Source organism: Eschrichtius robustus, chromosome 5 (genome assembly GCF_028021215.1).
Source record: "Eschrichtius robustus isolate mEscRob2 chromosome 5, mEscRob2.pri, whole genome shotgun sequence".
In the NCBI taxonomy this organism is placed as follows: Eukaryota; Metazoa; Chordata; class Mammalia; order Artiodactyla; family Eschrichtiidae; genus Eschrichtius; species Eschrichtius robustus.
The window spans coordinates 127,854,237-127,875,416 of NC_090828.1; the positions used below are offsets into that span (position 1 = coordinate 127,854,237).

Here is a 21,180-nt window from a genome sequence, read left to right on the forward strand (position 1 = left end):
TGATGCTTTCAACTTCCTTTCATATGATTTAGCATATGAAGAAAGGGGGAGGGCAAATATTCAAAATGTTGATGTTTGGTGAATCTAGGTAACGGTTTTATGGGTATTCATGTACTATGCATTAACCTTTCTGTAGATTTGAATATTTCCTTAAAAATAAAGGAAGTGAATGAGATACAATTTCACACTCATTAGTTTGACAAAAAATTAAATAGTCTGATGTAATTAACTGTTGGTGAGGAAGTGGAGAAAATGTGGAGCAACAGAAACTCACATTGCTAGTAGATTCTAAATCAGCACAACTTCGGAAAATAATGTCACTATTGAGTTAGGTAGGAGACATTTATCTTTTGACCAAGCAATCCCATTTATCAGTGTTCATCTCAAGAAAATCCTGCCACGTGCACCAGGAGACATTAATAAAACTGTTCATAGACAACTTGTTTTTAAGAGCAAAAATTTGGAAAAACTAAAATGTCAAAAAATAAATTTTACTGTGTTCATACATACAATAAAATGCCATATAACAATGAAAATAAACTATGTCTACAAGGGTCAATGTGATCTCAGAAATAAACTATTGATGATCTCATCATCAATAATGATGATATTTAATGATCTCAGAAATAAATTATTGAGTGAAAATAGCAAATCATATAGCAATGCACATCTGTAAAGGTTAAAACAATATAACAGAATCTATTTGGAATGAAGTTTGTTTGAAATATTTTATTTAAAGCTTTCCAAACTGCATAGCTGTCGATCATTTAGATGAGAGTTAACAAGGTCCTGTGTCTGTACCAAATGCCCCGATGACTTCCTATGTCAAGATGATGACGCACACGTTATCCTCACCTGGAGATGTTTTCTGAATGGTTTTCCTACAGCATAGGAATAAAGGCACCATCTTACCTGCATCTGTGTTTATGCACATGCGGATATATTCTTGAGGTTGAAAATGAGAGACTCAACATTAGCTGAGAACTAAAGAATTACAAGTGATACAGGCGGTTAGTACTTTTGTGCTGACCAGAGAGTTGCTGTTTAAATAAGAAGAAAATCAATATATTCTATTTCTTTGCAGAGTAAAAGTGAGCAAATTACCGTGCGGCATCTGACATCAGGAAACTGGGAAGTGATAAAGATCCTGGCGTACGATGAAATGACGCAAAAAATGTGAGTGTTTTTGGTTCTCTAGTCGGGTTGGAAGTCACTGTTGTCAAATGCAATCTTTTCTGCTAGATTTATGTTTTGCTTACCATGGTCCTAATCCAAGTAGCCTGGCCATGTAAAGAACAACCTTTTCTTTAAGATTCTCCCTATACTTCACGCAGAGAGATACTTAGCTGCACAGACACATGCACACACACACGCACACACGCACACTCAGAGAGATTGAGAGAGATCATGGGAAACTGTTGACAATATTTTAAGAAAAAAATATGCGTTTCCCAAATGGATCTAGTCCTGCCGTTAAATAATAGAAGAGCTCTTGCCTGTTCTTTGACAGTGTGAAAATTCAGGTGAAAACTCGGTGTGGCAAAAATTGATTGATGCCTGATGTTTGTGTTGTTTTCTTTCATGGGCAGTTACTTTCTGAGCACCGAGTCGTCTCCCAGAGGGAGGCAGCTATACAGGTAAGCAATGTGAGAGGATCTTCCTGCGCAGGTTGATTCCTCAGGGGCCATCTACCCAGCATAATGATGGGATGGAGAAATCTGAAGTTTCATTTTTGGTATGGCTAGGAGAGAACCAACTCAGAATGACAAAACCTCACACTCTTGGCCCAGTCCCTCAGCTCTGGACCACTGTGAGCCTGAAGAGTTGGAACTGAAGTGGAGACCATCTTATTCCTCCTTTATTTTTTCCCTCATTTGTTTTTACAGTCTCAAAATATCTTTTTTTTTTTTTTTTTTTTTGAGGCTTGCTTTTCTCAACTACCCACATCACAGACATTTACATATTTTCCCCAGTGGCTTTTCTTCTGCTACGCCTCATTTTAAATTTTCGGGGGATTAATATTGTACACATGTGATGTATTCCCAAACAAAATAAAAGCATTGTGAACATTTAGTAGAGTGGATCAAGTGGCAGTTTCTCTCCCCCCCCCCCGCCCCCATAATGTGTATAATCCATTGATTGTTATTTAACCAGGAATGGTCCTTGCTTACTAAAATAAAGCAGTGGATTTTCATCTGTCCAACTTTCCCGGATGAAAAGTTATATTCATAAAAGGGGTTAAGGTCATACCTATTTAGTATTAAAAATGTCTCCTCACTCAGAAAGCTTTCACCAGGACCTCCCAGGAATGACTTTTATTTTTGTTTGGCAAGCAACTTACAATTATAGACTCATATACACTTTCTAATTTCACAGATCCATTTTTAAAGTGTCAAAACTGCCATGGCCTATTCTCAGTGGAAATTCATCATGTTTGAAGAAGTGTCACCAATGATTCTTACCAAGTAGCCTAGACTTTCCTTTGAGAGTAAAAATGCATGTTTCAAGTACCTTAACTCTCTCTAATTCATCCACACACTCTTACTTATGCATAAATTGTTTTCATCTGAAGCGAGCCTCTCCTTTTTATCACATATCCCAATATGTCATCTTCACACTCTTTGTTTTTTTCTCTTAGAGTCTGGAACACATGTTCTCAATTCTAATGGCTTCCAAAAGAAGAACAGCTGTTTATTTAAAGAGAATGATTCTAATTTTGGTTTAGAGGTCTTGGTTAAAGTACTGGTTGCTTTCTCTTTGTGGTTACCTGAAGCTTATCTTTCTTGAAACTTATACTGTGGTTAATATTGGCAGTCAAGAACAAGCCTTTAGAGATGTGGAAATACTGGACCGATGTTTTATTTTTCTCATTTTGTAAAACTCTTAACGAAAAATGACAGTGTCAGAAAATTAGACTTGGCTTCAGCTAGTAGAGCTGCCTCATCCTCTCTCTCCTCCCTTTATTAGCCTAAAATGTGATTTGAATCACAGTGAGCTCTTAGATTTGTGTGCTTGTCTTATGTCCCCAGTGACTGAGGCAGAGCAGTACAAAAGTCAATATATCTATGACCTGTACTAGTGCAGAGGGCTGTGTTATAAAGAAAATATAATACCAATAAATCTCCCTTTAAATGGCTCATCAAGTGCCAGTTTGCTTGACTGTAAGATAATATTAGTGTTTGACCCAGAAAACTCAATCATTGTCTTGTCCAGGCCATAAAAATAATAATTGGTTGATTTAATTTATGGGATTAGATGCTTCTGCAGAATCAGAACTGCTAGCATATTCGGTGTCATTATTTTGTCTCAAGATGTGCTTTTCTCTATTTTAGTAATTTCATAATCTAAATAATGAGAAAGTACCAACAGAATTTTTAGGAAACTTGGATCTGAAAATTTATATGGAAGAGTAGAGAGAGAAAAGGTTTTAAATTCTAGTTATGTCACTAAATAGCTGTGACTAATAGTGACTGGCACATATTCATAGTTTCTGTGGTGATAGTTGTGCAACATTGTGACTATAATTAATGACATTGAACCATATACTTGAAAAATGGTTAAAATGTTGAATGTTGTTTTACGTATATACCACAACTTAAAAGAAAAAAAATGGGTATGATTTGTCATAATGGTGAAACTAGCTAATGTGTTTAAGTGCCTAGTATATTAATCACCTTGACTAGAAAAGGAAAATTTTGGATTATAATGAGCCCAAAATGTTTCAAATGTGAAACTGTGACTTTGTGAACTATACTATACTATGTGTTTTGTTCCAAAATGAAATTGAGAATATTTTGTCCAGCCAAGTTTTAAAAAATGTATCATCAAGAGTGTTTTCATTTAGCAGCATAGATAATTTACAATTAATCTCTATTTACAAAGTAAATGAATCTATACATGAAATTTAACTTTGGGTTAATATTTCAACCCCTCTGACCTTAAGCACCATTGTTTGTAAAATAAAGAGATGAGTGCTTTTCTCTTTATCTATCTCCTTGATGTCTCAAAGTATGTATGAGCATTAACATTATATATATTATCATACAAAAATAGCTTTTCTTTTCCAAAAATTCAGTGCAAGTATTTAGTGGGAAAAATCTGGTACTAATATCAAAATCTAATGTTGAATTTAGGAAATCATGAGCTTTTTATATGTGTGTGACTTGTGAAAACATTAGTTCTTCCAACTAATATTATTGCTGGTGACTTTATGCTTGTCTCTGTGGGTAATTTCTTTTAAGACTTTACAAAGAAATGTCTATAAAAATATAAATAAGAATAAGTTATATTGTGTCCTGTGAAAATCAGTTTCTTTGTAAGCATATATACGTATTACATATATATAGGTGTACATAATTTTAATTTTATTACAGAGAAGAAAAATGCGTATGTCTTAACATTAGTAATGGGAATTGACTTTGTTTGCATTTCTATGGTAAGTCATAATTTACAAGGAACCTCAGCCAAGTAATGCTGTAGCTTCTTTGTTTATGTTAATATTTAAATATAGATACCACACATTCAAGGACCTGGAATAGTAGCATTTCTAACTTTCTTTTTCTTTCCCCAGTGCTTCTACTGAAGGATTATTGAATCGTCAATGCATTTCATGTAACTTTATGAAAGAACAATGTACATATTTTGGTGCCAGTTTTAGTCCCATGAATCAACATTTCTTATTACTCTGTAAAGGTAATAGATGATTTCTGATAAAATTTATTTTATTCATTTTATTTGATCAGTATCTATTACTATCATTAGTAATGATTACTCTAGCTGTATGATTTGATATTCTTAGTTTATGTAAGGTTTTGTTAAAAAGTTATAAATTAGGGGTTTATTGAGATGTAAATTGTATCCATTACTTTATTTAAAAGATAGAAATCGGGAGTAAGTCAATATGTGCACATACACATGATCAATAAGTGCTGTTTGACATGGACCTTTTAAAAAAGTGAATAAACATATTTACATCAGCAAAGTCAAGCTAGAATAATAAACTAATTTACCTAGACATTAGGAAAAACAATAGTTTCCTTATTAAAATAATGGCTTGGTTGTTAAGAAATTTAGGATCTACAGAGCTTTAATTCCCAGGGTCTAGTCCCCTTCAATTTTGAGAAATTATGTTCACCCCAATTATTTCTTCTATCTGGTAACAGTATGCTATAGCGTTACACAGTAGTATGGTATCTCTAGGTTATACTGATAGGAATCATTGTCCCTTTAATAGGATACTGTATTTCCCAGAGATGAAATGGGAGATGTCCTCTTATAATGTGATGGATTGAGTGCTACTGCTTCAGCTGGTACCTTACACATTCGTGTTTTAAGACACCATGAGGAAGAGACCAATACTTTTTCTTTTTCGTTATTTTTCTCTTGACATCTGAAATAAAGTAATCAAAGAAGAGAAGTACTTGTTGGATGACACCAGAGAAAAACCATTAGACCCCTAGACAGAGTTCCTTAGAGAAGTGAAGTTTTAAGATAACATCTTATGGTTACACTTGAATTATCCAGTATATTTGAAATAATTAACAATTCCAGTTAATGTATTTTTAAAATTAATATATAATTAGTTCCAATTTTTAATTTATCTTGTGGGTGAAATATTTCTCTTTTTTTTGCTTTTATTTTTATTTTTTTGAATTTTTGAATTTTATTTATTTTTTTATACAGCAGGTTCTTATTAGTTATCTGTTTTATGCATATTAATGTATACATGTCAATCCCAATCTCCCAATTCATCCCACCACCGCCACCGCCCCCGCCACTTTCCCCCCTTGGTGTCCATACGTTTGTTCTCTACATCTGTGTCTCTATTTCTGCCCTGCAAACCGGGCTCTAGAGCGCAGCCTCAGTAGTTGTGGTGCACGGGCTTGGTTACTCCGCAGCATGTGGGATCTTCCCGGACCAGGGCTCGAACCCGTGTCCCCTGCATTGGCAGGTGGATTCTTAACCACTGTGCCAAAATATTTCTAATATACATGCATTCTTTCTTTCTTGGCTAAGTGGTAAATAGAATTTAATCTTGGATGAGTGGATGAGGGTTCACAGGGCTGTGAATCAACTTTCTGAACATCAGTGACGAGTCTATAAAAGACTAGATAAAGAGAGAGTAAAGTGCACAAGATTGGCTAAAACCATAGAACTATAGAAGTATAGGACATTTTGGAGAAGGGAGAATTGTAACAATAATCCTGCAAATAGTTTCTTTCCCCGTATATTCTTACTTCTCTGAATAAAATATCCATAGAAAGGAATGAAATCTAATAATTGGGTTTCTGTTTCATTCTGTTTTAACTATGAAATGCTTATATTTGGAAAAAAGAACTCTATCATGTAATCTTCCAGTAGTTATTACTTAGATGTCTTTAAAATGTTTATACATACATTTCTAAAATCTAGGTCCAGGGGTTCCAGTGGTCAGCCTACATGGCACGGACAACCCAGCAAGTAAGTACATGAAGACAACATCATGGTTGGCATTGGTCCTTAATATTATATTATTTATTCTGACTGTTGTACTCTATAGAGCCTTCTTCAAAGGAGGCCCCAGCCTGGGGAAAGTAGCATAGGCACCATCAACTTGACCTTGTGTGTGTAAGAGAAACATTAAAGCAAATGGTTTGAGCCATGTTACAATTGGAGTTGGTTCTTATATGCCTGAAATAGGCTATCTACTGTATCTTAACTGAATGAGGAGTGATTGATGAGACTCATTTAGATATATTTCAGCCTACTGGCCCCTTATACTCTGGTTCATTCTTTCTTGAGCCTCATATAGATTATTCCTCCAGAGCAACACATTTACTTTTGGGAAAAATTATTCAATTGTCCATCATCTGTTGAGCGAGGACTTACTTTATCAGGCAATATGACAGAGGCTGGGTGTTCATTGCTAGTAAGATGTGGTCAATGTGTTTAAGAACTTTAATAGTAGAGTGTATAAATACAAACATGGCTGAGCTGATCTTAAAAATGAATAGCCAGGTTGCTTCCTGCCTCCCTGTTTCCTTCCTTCATCTATCCTTCTTTTCCTTCTTTCATTTAAAAACTTTATTTAATCAACACTCTCATGCTCTAATGATTTACCATAATCTAGTAAATGAGGCTTATATTTATTAACACAATTTACTCCTCAGAATACCCCCTGATGTTGTTAATTTTATTATCCTTTTTTACAGATGAGGGAACTGAGACACAAAGAGGTTAAAAAACTTGGCTAGAGTCACTCTAATATAATAGGTGGCAGCACCAGGAATCAAATAAGATCGTCTGACTCCAGAATAGGGTTTATTATCACTACCATACAATGGCAGCTCATTCTACTGTGTTTTTGTCTGTCTCATCACGTACTTAGGTTTAAGTAGTAGTCTTACTTAAATGCTTTGACTTAAAGGAGAGGCAGGCATAAAAGTGAAATGTTGAATGACAAATATCATTTTTAGAGGACAGAGAAAGACCTTTTATACTCTTCAAATACCACCATATGGAGACTTCCTGCCTATTCTAGAGAAAGACAAAACTTCTAAATAGTTAATGGAGTTCTGTGTGGTTGGAAATCAGTTAGCACATCTTTTAGTTTCTACTTAGTGTAAATCCTAAAGCGGTTATGGTAAGCAAATTAAATCTGTTGAATATTAACACTAACGGCAACAATAATGATAATAAAGACAGTTTATTTGATAAAATAGAAAGAAGGCTGAATTTCACAGATAGAAAAATTAGTGTATAAAGTGAGTCCACCACATACCTTTTGTGGGTATAATCTCATAGAATCAATTTCCTTGTAAAAATATTAGCAAATGAATTTTCTGTGAGGATGAGATACATTTGCAACATAGGAGACACTCAATAAACAGCAACTATTTGTGTTACATTGCATATTCTGCCAAAATGATATATTTTTTTAAATCCCCAACCTGACTTTATAATTTTATTCTACTGTTAAAAGGCAGTGTTGTTTTCTAATAACTTTTGTTGCAAATCATGACACACTTTCCTCTGAGGGAAACCTTTCTGATTTTCTCATTTATAAGTGAATTCTGAGTGAATTATCACTTAGTGATAGTCTCAGGATCAAGAAAAACAAAAAGGGACTGTGAACAGTGATCAGGTGCTTAATTTTCTTTTCAAAAGACAATTATTTATTGAGATAAAATTTGCATTTGATTGCAAGTAAATCTTTGGGTTAATGGATCTTCAGGTTAATCTTCATTAAACTAATGAATCAGTCATAACTCATTTTGGGGCCACACGAAGTAAAGCATGAAAAGTATATTGAAAAAAGAAAAATGAAAATATTTAACAAACATGGAAAACCTTTAAACCACCAGTTATCAAAGAAATGCAAAGTAAAGCACTGCCCAGTAATTTTTCCTAACAAATTAATAACATCAAAAAATTTACATTGCTAATGAGGATATAACGAGGCTCTCATAAATTGCTGGTAGAAATATAAATTACAGCAAATCTTTTGGAAAAAAATAACTCAACCATGAGCATTAAATCTTTTATATCTATTTACCCTATATTTTTCCTTTTAATGGCTTATACTGAAGAGATAATTCTGAAGAGAGAAAATTATAACCATGCTACTGATAGTAGTGAAAAAACATAATAAAAATAATAAAAGGGGGGATTTGTAAGTAAACTTTAATAGAATACTGATTTGTGCCCCGAATATCTTCCATTTGTCTTTTCAGAGCCACTCTTAATTGTTTTGCTCTCCCATGGTCTCTACCCCAGCAGGAGTTTGTACTGATGACTTAAGTTCTGCTGCCATTTGGCTGCCAATTGGATCCAGCTAAAGTGAATCCTATAGGTGACTGAAGAGAGGCAGAAAAGTGGCTTTGGAGTCTGTATTTCTCCAGTGCTATCCCTGTGGAGTCACCCAAGTTGCTCTGACTCTTGGGTGAAGGTCACTGTGGATCTTTCATGCAACCAACTCCAAGTAACTGCTCTCTCCCCTTGACCTGCAGGCCTAGCCCTTGTCATAAGCCCTGGGTTATGGTACTACCCCTTATGACCTCCCTGCCCTTTGTCCTATATTTGTAAATAGTCCTTTATTAAAATTTCATCAAATTGTTCTAGATTTGTCACTAGTTCCCCACTAGGATTAAAAATAAAAATATGTTTTTAAAAGTCTATTCCTCAGAACTGTTTAAGCTATATTTCTTAGTGATTAAGGAGTTCAAATATTTATGCCACTTAAACAAAAGTATCTGAAAATGCATATTAAATTTCCAGAAGACAATATTTGCAAACAGTAAAAGTCTTGTATTTGCCTAGCAACTTTTCAGATGATTTTTTGTTCTTTTTTCTTAAGTATTTTCCTAGTGTTCTACAGTGAACATATATTACCTTTATAATGAAAAAGAAACCCTTCATTAAAATGTTCAGTGACGAGATTGGTTCAAGATGGCGGAGTAGAAGGACATGCTCTCACTCCCTCTTTCGAGACCACCGGAATCACAACTAACTGCTGAACAATCATCGACAGGAAGACACTGGAACTCACCAAAAAAGATACCCCACATGCAAAGACAAAGGAGAAGCCTCAGTGAGATGGTAGGAGGGGCGCAATCACAGTAAAATCAAATCCCATAACTGCTGGGTGGGTGACTCACAAACTGGAGAACACTTATAGCACAGAAATCCACCCATTGGAGTGAAGGTTCTGAGCCCCACGTCAGGCTGCCCAACCTGGAGGTCCGGCAACGGGAGGAGGAATTCCTAGAGAATCAGACTTTGAAGGCAAGCGGGATTTGATGCAGGACTTTGACAGGACTGGGGGAAACAGAGACTCCACTCTTGGAGGGCACACACAAAGTAGTGTGTGCATTGGGACCCAGGGGAAGGAGCAGTGACCCCATAGGAGACTGAACCACACCAACCTGCTAGTGTTGGAGGGTCTCCTGCAGAGGCAGGGGGTGGCTGTGCCTCACTGTGAGGACAAGGACACTGGCAGCAGCAGTTCTGGGAAGTACTCCTTGGCATGAGCCCTCCCAGAGCCCACCATTAGCTCCACCAAACAGCCCTGCAAGGCTCCAGTGTTGAGTCGCCTCAGGCCAAACAACGAACAGGGAGGGAACCCAGCCCCACCCATCAGCAGACAAGCAGATTAAAGTTTTACTGAGCTCTGCCCCTCAGAGCAACAGCCAGCTCTACCCACCACCAGTCCCTCCCATCAGGAAACTTGCACAAGCCTCATAGATGGCCTCATCCACCAGAGGGCAGACAGCAGAATCAAGAAGAACTAAAATACTGCAGCCTGTGGAACAAAAACCACATCGCAGAAAGATAGACAAGATGAAAAGGCAGAGGGCTATGTACCAGATGAAGGAACAAGATAAAACCCCAGAAAAACAACTAAATGAAATGGAGATAGGCAATCTTCCAGAAAGAGAATTCAGAATAATGGTAGTGAAGATGATCCAGGACTTTGGAAAAAGAATGGAGGCAAAGATTGAGAAGATGCAAGAAATGTTTAACAAAGACCTAGAAGAATTAAAGAACAAACAAACAGAGATGAACAATACATTAACTGAAATAAAAAATACACTAGAAGGAATCAATAGCAGAATAATTGAGGCAGAAGAACGGATAAGTGGCCTGGAAGACAGAATGGTGGAATTCACTGCTGTGGAACAGAATAAAGAAAAAAGAATGAAAAGAAATGAAGACAGCCTAAGAGACCCCTGGGACAACATTAAACGCAACAACGTTCGTGTTATAGGGGTCCCAGAAGGAGAAGAGAGAGAGAAAGGACCCGAGAAAATGTTTGAAGAGATTATAGTGGAAAAGTTCCCTAATATGGGAAAGGAAATAGCCACCCAAGTCCAGGAAGCGCAGGGAGTCCCATACAGGATAAACCCAAGGAGAAACACACCGAGACACGTGGTAATCAAATTGGCAACAATTAAAGACAAAGAAAAATTATTGAAAGCAGCAAGGGAAAAACGACAAATAACATACAAGGGAACTCCCATAAGGTTAACATCTGATTTCTCAGCAGAAACTCTACAAGCCAGAAGGGAGTGGCATGATTTACTTAAAGTGAGGAAAGGGAAGAACCTACAACCAAGATTACTCTACCCAGCAAGGACCTCATTCAGATTCGATGGAGAAATCAAAAGCTTTACAGACAAGCAAAAGCTAAGAGAATTCAGCACCACCAAACCAGCTCTACAACAAATGCTAAAGGAAATTCTCTAAGTGGGAAACACAAGAGAAGAAAAGGACCTACAAAAACAAACCCAAAACAATTAAGAGAATGGTAATAGGAACATATGTATCGATAATTACCTTAAACGTGAAAGGATTAAATGATCCAACCAAAAGACACAGACTGGCTGAATGGATACAAAAACAAGACCCATATATATACTGTCTACAAGTGACCCACTTCAGACCTAGAGACACATACAGACTGAAAGTGAGGGGATGGAAAAAGATATTCCATGCAAATGGAAATCAAAAGAAAGCTGGAGTAGCAATTCTCATATCAGACAAAATAGACTTTAAAATAAAGACAATTACAAGAGACAAAGAAGGACACTATATAATGATCAAGGGATCGATCCAAGAGGAAGGTATAACAATTGTAAATATTTATGCACCCAACATAGGAGCACCTCAATACATAAGGCAAATACTAAGAGCCATAAAAGGGGAAATCGACAGCAACACAATCATAGTAGGGGACTTTAACACCCCACTTTCACCAATGGACAGATCATCCAAACAGAAAATTAATAAGGAAACACAAGCTTTAAATGACACAATAGACCAGATAGATTTAATTGATATTTATAGGACATTCCATCCAAAAACAGCAGATTATACTTTCTTCTCAAGTGTGCACGGAACATTCTCCAGGATAGATCATATCCTGGGTCACAAATCAAGCCTCAGTAAATTTAAGAAAATTGAAATCATATCAAGCATCTTTTCTGACCACAACACTATGAGATTAGAAATGAATTACAGGGAAAACACCATAAAAAAACAAACACATGGAGGCTAAACAATACGTTACTAAATAACCAAGAGATCACTGAAGAAATCAAAGAGGAAATCAAAAAATACCTAGAGACAACTGACAATGAAAACACGAAGATCCAAAACCTATGGGATGCAGCAAAAGCTGTTCTAAGAGGGAAGTTTATAGCTATACAAGCCTACCTCAAGAAACAAGAAAAATCTCAAATAAACAATCTAATGTTACACCTAAAGGAACTAGAGAAAGAAGAACAAACAAAACCCAAAGTTAGCAGAAGGAAAGAAATCATAAAGATCAGAGCAGAAATAAATGAAATAGAAACAAAGAAAACAATAGCAAAGATCAATAAAACTAAAAGCTGGTTCTTTGAGAAGATAAACAAAATTGATAAACCATTAGCCAGACTCATCAAGAAAAAGAGGGAGAGGACTCAAATCAATAAAATTAGAAATGAAAAAGGAGAAGTTACAACAGACACTGCAGAAATACAGAGCATCCTAAGAGACTACTACAAGCAAATTTATGCCAATAAAATGGACAACCTGGAAGAAATGGACGAATTCTTAGAAAAGTACAACCTTCTAAGGCTGAACCAAGAAGAAATAGAAAATATGAAGAGACCAATCACAAGTAATGAAATTGAAACTGTGATTAAAAATCTTCCAACAAACAAAAGCCCAGGACCAGATGGCTTCACAGGTGAATTCTATCAAACATTTAGAGAAGAGCTAACACCCATCCTTCTCAAACCCTTCCAAAAAATTGCAGAGGAAGGAACACTCACAATCTCATTCTGTGTGGCCACCATCACCCTGATACCAAAACCAAACAAAGACACTACAAAAAAAGAAAATTACAGACCAATATCACTGATGAATATAGATGCAAAAATCCTCAACAAAATACTAGCAAACAGAATCCAACAGCACATTAAAAGGATCATACACCATGTTCAAGTGGGATTTATCCCAGGGATGCACGGATTCTTCAATATATGCAAATCACTCAATGTGATGCACCAAATTAATAAAAGGAATAAAAACCATATGATCATCTCAATAGATGCAGAAAAAGCTTTTGACAAAATTCAACACTGATTTATGATAAAAACTCTCCAGAAAGTGGGCATAGAGGGAACCTACCTCAACATAATAAAGGCCATATATGACGAACCCACAGCAAACATCATTCTCAATGGTGAAAAACTGAAAGCATTTCCTCTAAGATCAGGAAGAAGACAAGGATGTCCACTCTCACCACTATTATTCAACATAGTTTTGGAAGTCCTAGCCACAGCAATCAGAGAAGAAAAAGAAATTAAAGGAATACAAATTGGAAAAGAAGAAGTAAAATTGTCACTGTTTGCAGATGGCATGATACTGTACATGGAGAATCCTAAAGATGCCACCAGAAGACTTCTAGAGGTAATTAATGAATTTGGCAAAGTAGCAGGATACAAAATTAATGCACAGAAATCTCTTGCATTCCTATACACTAATGATGAAAAATCTGAAAGAGAAATTAAGGAAACACTCCCATTTACCATTGCAACAAAAAGAATAAAATACCTAGGAATAAACCTACCTAGGGAGACAAAAGACCTGCAAGCAGAAAACTATAAGACACTGATGAAAGAAATTAAAGATGATACCAACAGATGGAGAGATAGACCACGTTCTTGGATTGGGAGAATCAATATTGTGGAAATGATTATACTACGCAAAGCAATCTACAGGTTCAGTGCAATCCCTATCAAATTATCAATGGCATATTTTACAGAACAAAAACAGAAAATCTTAAAATTTGTATGGAGACACAAAAGACCCCAAATAGCCAAAGCAGTCTTGAGGGAAAAAAACGGAGCTGGAGGAATCAGACTCCCTGACTTCAGACTGTACTACAAAGCTACAGTAATCAAGACAATATGGTACTGGCGCAAAAACAGAAATACAGATCAATGGAACAGGAGAGAAAGCCCAGAGGTAAACCCACACACTTATGGTCAACTAATCTATGACAAAGGAGGCAACGACATACAGTGGAGAAAAGACAGTCTCTTCAATAAGTGGGGCTGGGAAAACTGGACAGCTACATGTAAAAGAATGAAATTAGAATACTCCCTAACACCATACACAAAAATAAACTCAAAATGGATTAGAGACCTAAATATAAGACTGGACACTATAAAACTCTTAGAGGAAAACATAGGAAGAACACTCATTGACATAAATCACAGCAAGATCTTTTTTTTTTTTTTTTAATTTATTTATTTATGGCTGTGTTGGGTCTTCGTTTCTGTGCGAGGGCCCTCTCTAGTTGCGGCAAGTGGGGGCCACTCTTCATCATGGTGCGCGGGCCTCTCACCATCATGGCCTCTCTTGTTGCAGAGCACAGGCTCCAGACGCACAGGCTCAGTAACTGTGGCTCACGGGCCTAGCTGCTCCGCGGCATGTGGGATCTTCCCAGACCAGGGTTCGAACCCATGTCCCCTGCATTGGCAGGCAGACTCTCAACCACTGCGCAACCAGGGAAGGCCCAAGATCTTTTTTGATCCATCTCCTAGAGTAATGGAAATAAAAACAAAAATAAATAAGTGGGACCTAATGAAACTTAAAAGCTTTTGTACAGCAAAGGGAACCATAAACAAGATGGAAAGACAACCCTCAGAATGGGAAAAAATATTTGCAAACAAATCAATGGGGAAAGGATTAATCTCCAAAATATATAAACATCACATGCAGCTCAGTATTAAAGAAACAATCAACCCAGCCCAAAAATGGGCAGAAGATCTAAGTAGACATTTCTCCAAAGAAGACATACAGATGGCCAACAGACACATGAAAAGCTGCTCAACATCACTAATTGTTAGAGAAACGCAAATCAAAACTACAATGAAGTATCACCTCACACCGGTTAGAATGGGTGTCATCAGAAAATCTACAAACAACAAATGATGGAGAGGGTGTGGAGAAAAGGGAATCCTCTTGCACTGTTGGTGGGAATGTAAATTGATACAGCCACTATGGAGAACAGTATGGAGGTTCCTTGAAAAACTAAAAATAGAATTACCATATGATCCAGCAATCCCACTACTGGGCATATACCCAGAGAAAACCGTAATTCAAAAAGACACATGCACCTTAATGTTCATTGCAGCACTATTTACAATAGCCAGGTCATGGAAGCCACCTAAATGCCCATCGACAGTCGAATAGATAAAGAAGAAGTGGTACATATATACAATGGAATATTACTCAGCCATAAAAAGGAACGAAATTGGGTCATTATTAGAGACGTGGATGCATCTAGAGACTGTCATACAGAGTGAAGTAAGTCAGAAAGAGAAAAACAAATACCGTATATTAACACATATATGTGGACCCTAGAAAATTATACAGATGAACTGGTTTGCAGAGCAGAAATTGAGACACAGAAGTAGAGAAAAAAATGTATGGACACCAAGGGGGGAAAGCGGCGGGGGGTTGGGGGTGGTGGTGTGATGAATTGGGAAATTGAGACTGACATGTATATACTGATGTGTATAAAATATATGACTAATAAGAACCTGCTGTATAAAAAAAGAAATAAAAAAAAAATGTTCAGTGACTAGGAGTTGATACATATATGTAAAACTTTACTTAGTATTTCAGAAGTCCTTTGTCTCATATTGCTATCTTTCCTTTTCCTCTTTTTATATATTCATTTTTTTCTTTCTCCTTAATTGTGTATATATGATTTCCTTTACTTTAATTCATTTTTAGTCTCTTCCCTTTCTTCCTTTCTCTCCATTGCATCTCCTTCTCATCCCTCCTTATACTTCCTTTCTAATATTTTCTCATCTCTCCCTTTCTTCCTTCTTCCTAATTTTCTGTTTTCATTTTAATCCTCTTTTCTTCCTCAATCCCACAATTAAAATCATGTCTTAATACTACCTTGTCTTCATAATGTTTCACAAAAAACTATGATTGAAACATATTTTCCGAATTTATCATGAAAAAAATTCTGTATGCTTTTGAAAATGGCTTTATTTTCTTCTGTATTTTTTTTCCTTAAATATAATTTTATTTCTCTGTGACCATGGGTTGATTTTTTTTTTTACCATGAGCAAATGAATACCTTTGATTTAGAAGTAAAAAAATTTCAAGTACCTCTTATCTCATGTAATTTATTTTTTCCCATTCATTTTTGATAATAAAGAGAAGCCATGAGAAATTATTAGTATATTACTCTCATATTGGTGCCTCCAGCTCTATTTATTCATTCATTTATTTAGTTAACTAGTCACTGTAATACAATAAACTATTGTTCACTTTTAAAAATATTTATCCAACAAGATGCTCTCTAGTAAGGTATAAAGGTAAAAAATTAATGGGCTTTAGTCTCTAAAAATTGCTGCCTATGTAATTAACAAATATCAGGTGATATTGGTTTCTAAATACAAAAAGAATGCTTTTATCCACAATTAAGTGCATTTTTATGACAAGTCTTACATTATAAATGCTGAATCCTTAATGAAAGTGTATAAAGTTGAAGTATTCACATTTTAAATTTTATAATTGAATATTTGGGATAGATTCTTTGAAAATATGCTATTATTTAAATAATCTGAAATTTCTTGTATCAGGGAGATAGAAGAAATCTCTGAGAACATCTAATTTCCCAAATTTGTATTATAGAGGACGACACTTATTTATAAGAGAGGTGGTTTGGTGTGCCTGAAATCACACAGAATTCACAGTCCAAAGCAAGAATCAGAAAATTTAATGGTTATAATTGAATATGATAATTTCTCTGGTAGAAGTAGACACAGTTCAAAAAAAGAGGAAGTCAGTGGAAAGCATTTCTGGAAGAAAGAATGTGAATACACAATCATGAGGCATGAAACTATTTACACCTGCAAGATAAAAGTTGTTCAATGTGGCTGGAACAAAACATTTAAGATAAAAGCAAAGGTACAGGCTATAGGGCAGGCTGGAGCCAGATCATAAAAGCCTTTTGTTTCATCCTAAGGAGTTTGTAATTAACAATAAAGTATCAATGATAAACCATTGACAATTAAAATAATATTCTTATTCTGGCCATGGAGTACCTGAAAGTAGACATGGCCTCTTGGCAAAAAGAAAGAAAAGAAAAGTGAAACAGAAAATAAAAGAATTTGTTTTCAAAAATAACTGGATAAAACACATGAAACAACACTTTTCAAGCATGGGACAAGAGTCACGATAGGCCTCTGATCCCTGAAAGAAGGGAAACAAGTCAGGTGAATGTTGTAATTGTCCTGGCTCTCTGGCTGGAATTATTTTTTGGATTCTAGGGTAAAGAGGAACAATTAAATAAGTGTATAAGGGTATCTCAGAGTCACAGTTGAGACAGAAATTGGTGTTCAGAAGGGTTGAAGATTCTGGAATGTTGGGAAGCTGGACAACACTGGAGCACAAGAAGAGACAGAGAGAAAGGATACCAGGGATCTGCATAGGGCTACAAGGGATCATCTTGCATCTGTTGCTGAAAATACCTAGCTGAGCATACGTAGGAAGATACTCTGAGCCTGGGAAAAGCCAGAGCTCACACAGTGCTGGGATATATTAAAGTTCCAAACAGTCAGAACACCGGAATGTTTAGGAGAGATCCCAGAAGAGTCATGCCTTAGTGTTAGAGCGTAACAAGTCATAGAGCAAAGGTCATTCAAACTCACACTAAATAAAATATTTTTTAAAGCTTTCAAATAATTAAGCTGACCTGCAAATAGCTTAAACATCTGCTATAACAAAGTCCAACAATTAATAAAAGGACAGAACGATGTCCAGAACTCAACAATGTAAACATCACAGTGGTTAGAATCCAGTAAAACATTCCTGGCTACATATAGAAGCTAGAAAATATGACTCATAACTAGGAAAAGAAAGCCAGTGAATTGAGACAGATTCAGATATGAATCTGCAATTTATAAAAGGGTAATATATTATGACTATGTGGGGTTTACCTGAGGAATCCATGATTGCTATCATACTCAATAATTAATCAATGCAACTTACTATGTTATACTGTAAACTTAACAACTCAAAGGATTTAGAAAAAATATTTGATTAAAAATGAAAAACAACAATCATAAAGTAGTAATAATAACTGGGCAAGAAGAAAAAAAAATGATTTAACTTGATGAATGGTATGTACAAAAATACTACAACTGACATCATACTTAATGTTGAAGACAATGCATTTCCCCCAAAACTGGGAAAAAGTAAAAATGTCTGCTCTCACCACCTCTTTGCAACATTGTATTAGAGGACTTAGTGAAATGAGGCAAGAAAAAGAAATATAGGTAAAAAAAATTGCCTTTATTTGCAGAAGATATAAACAAAACAGAACCAAATAAACAAACAAAAAAAATGGAATCCACACACACTCATAATACTATTAGAAATAATGAGTGAATTTATCAGGGTTATTACAAGTATAGGTTAATATACAAAAATCAACTATTTTATATACTATAAGGCAATGCAAAATTTAAAAATAGTTAAAAATAACTACTTAAAGTAACATCTGAAACTATGTACTATATACTGTAGTATACTATATACTATCCAATAATACATCTAATAGAAATGTGTCAGTCTCCTAAAATGAAAGCAAACATTTCTGGAAGAAATTAAAGACTCAAATGGATATATACATGCATACATATTTATGGACTAGAAAGTTCACTATTTTTAGTATATAAAAATCCCCAATAAATCTATATATTTAATATATCAATCAAAATTCCAGCAGTTCCTGATGTTTCTTTCCCTTCATGTTTTATCAGTTTTCTCTTTTTTTTTTTTTTTGGTTTTTATTAAAAAAACCATTTTAATATTTTCTATTGCTATATTGTTGAATTCATTAATCTTTTCTTCTGCAGTATCTAATATGTTGTAAATCCTATCCAGTATATTTTCATCTTAGATTTTATAGTTTTCATGTATCTCAAATTTTTCAGTTCTTATTTTTAGAATTTTAACTTATTTGTTTTTAAAATGTCTTTCATATTTCTCCTTAATATCCTCAGGCTTTTTTTAAACTTAATGAACACATGGAATGTAATTATAATCTCTCTTTTAATGTCATTGTCTATCTATTATATGCATCTGTGTCATTTCTGGGTTCTTTCTATTGAATAAAATTTGTACTCATCATGGGTGATATTTTCCTGATTTTTTGTATGCTTGGTAACTTTGTATTAGAATTCAGGCATTGTGAATTTTAAATCACTGGGTGCTAGATAATTTTGTATTATTTAAAACATATTCTTAAGCATAACATTAACATGATCAGATTTACATTTTGAAAACGTAAATGCTAATTCCAAGTATAAGGGGCAACTGGAGACAATTTCACTGGAATAAAGAAGCTCAGTTAGAAAACTGTTGTAATAATCCAGAAGAGAATTTATGAGAGAGTAATCGGTGACTAAGCACAGTGCCTGTCAGATGGTAATGATGGATAATTATTTGTGTTACACTGTTTCTTAATCAACACATAGAGATTATTTACACCATCCTTTTTGACTTATAGAATATTTTATATTGGAAAGCAATTCTATGCTGAAGGAAGCTATCCTGAAGAAGAAGATAGTAAAGTCAGAAATTAAAACGCTTCATATTGATGACTATGGTAAAGTTTTGTGCATGCTATGTTATTCAAAAAAAAAAAACTTTCTCTGCACCTTATAGTTTTACATATAAATGACTCTCCATCTTTAATATTTTGCTCTTTCTTTAAAAGAACTTCCTTTACAGTTGTCCTTTCCCAAAGATTTTACGGACCGAAACCAGTATGCTCTTCTGTTAATAATGTAAGTATTTTATTTGTTTTTGAAATAAAGGAACCTAAAGACTTTAGAATTTTTCTTATGTCTCACATGGCAGTATTCAGATTAAAAAACAACAGAAGAAATCCTGTATGTGTAGATAACTGGGACAGCTGTCAGTTGTATGAGCTCCTCAAGGACACCACCACTAAATAATATGGAGGGTGTGTAATTGATTGTGCTTCTTGCATCCCAAATTGCACTCAATGTTACTCCTGGGAATAATGACACATATAGTTTGGTTTATGGATGTCTGCTTAGCAATTACTCAAGCTTTATGCTCCCTTTGTTTTCTTTCTTTCTTTCTTTGTGATATATTTGTCATATCAAAGTTATACTAGATTTGTAAAAGCCATTTTTTAAAATTGTGGTGAGAGCACTTAACATGAGATCTACCCTCTGGACAAAATTTTAGGTATCCAATACAGTGTTGTTAACTACAGGCGCAGTGCTGTATAGCAGATCTCTAGACCTTATTCATCTTGCATGACTGAAACTTCATACCCATTGAAAAGCAACTCCCCATCCCTCCTCCCTCCAGCCCCTGGCAACCACCATTCTCCTCTCTGCTTCTGTGAATCTGACTATTTTAGATGCCTCATGTAAGTGGAATCATGCAGTGTTTGCCCTTCTGTGACTGGTTTTTTCACTTAGCATGATGTTTTTAAAGTACATCCATGTTTTCACAGGTAAGCCTTATGTTTTCTATTAGTTCTTGATGCAGCATTGAGGGAACATTTATTTCCATTGTTGAAACAGTTCGTTATATTTATATTACTCTTACCAGTTTTCCTTCCTGGATTTAAGATCAGCCGGAGGCCACTCCTGTCCTCACAAAAACCTGACTCTGAGGTTTTTCCAACTTGGAATTGACTTTGGAATTGAATTCATTCATACTTTCTGTGAGATTGTATTGTGACTATATACTACTGGGCACAGAGGCCTCTAACATCTGTTGGTTGACTAACTTGATATTGATGTAGAATTGTATTCCTGAGAGTTATTAGTTATTTTCCTTATTAAGAACCCAGCCAACATATTGCTATGACAGTGCTTAAAATTGTCTACAATTGTTCAGAGCCTTTTTGGAAGAGTAGAACAGAAAATAACATTACTTGTTTTGACTATTGAATGTGGACAGTAAGTATTCAGTCTGCGGAATCCAGCTGCCTGGCTTCAAATTCCAGTTTTGTCATTTACTAACAGTGTGTCCTTGAACAAGTTACTTAACCTCTTGTAAGGTTCAGCTTTTCCAAATATAAAATGAGCATTATAATCCAGCCTATGTTTTAAGGCTGCTTTTTAGATTAAATGAAAT

At 35.3% G+C, this 21,180-nt stretch overlaps 1 protein-coding gene across 2 annotated transcripts in view; it reads left to right on the plus strand.

Annotated features, from left to right (window-relative positions):
• DPP10 (dipeptidyl peptidase like 10) overlaps positions 1-21,180 on the plus strand; it is a 707,501-nt gene that overhangs the window by 643,373 nt on the left and 42,948 nt on the right. For both annotated transcript variants that reach the window (XM_068544007.1, XM_068544008.1), the window contains 6 exons: positions 1,085-1,176; positions 1,590-1,637; positions 4,571-4,692; positions 6,412-6,459; positions 19,568-19,666; positions 19,778-19,847. In XM_068544007.1, coding sequence (XP_068400108.1) covers positions 1,085-1,176; positions 1,590-1,637; positions 4,571-4,692; positions 6,412-6,459; positions 19,568-19,666; positions 19,778-19,847 — 479 coding nt within the window. The remainder of the gene's footprint in view (positions 1-1,084; positions 1,177-1,589; positions 1,638-4,570; positions 4,693-6,411; positions 6,460-19,567; positions 19,667-19,777; positions 19,848-21,180) is intronic.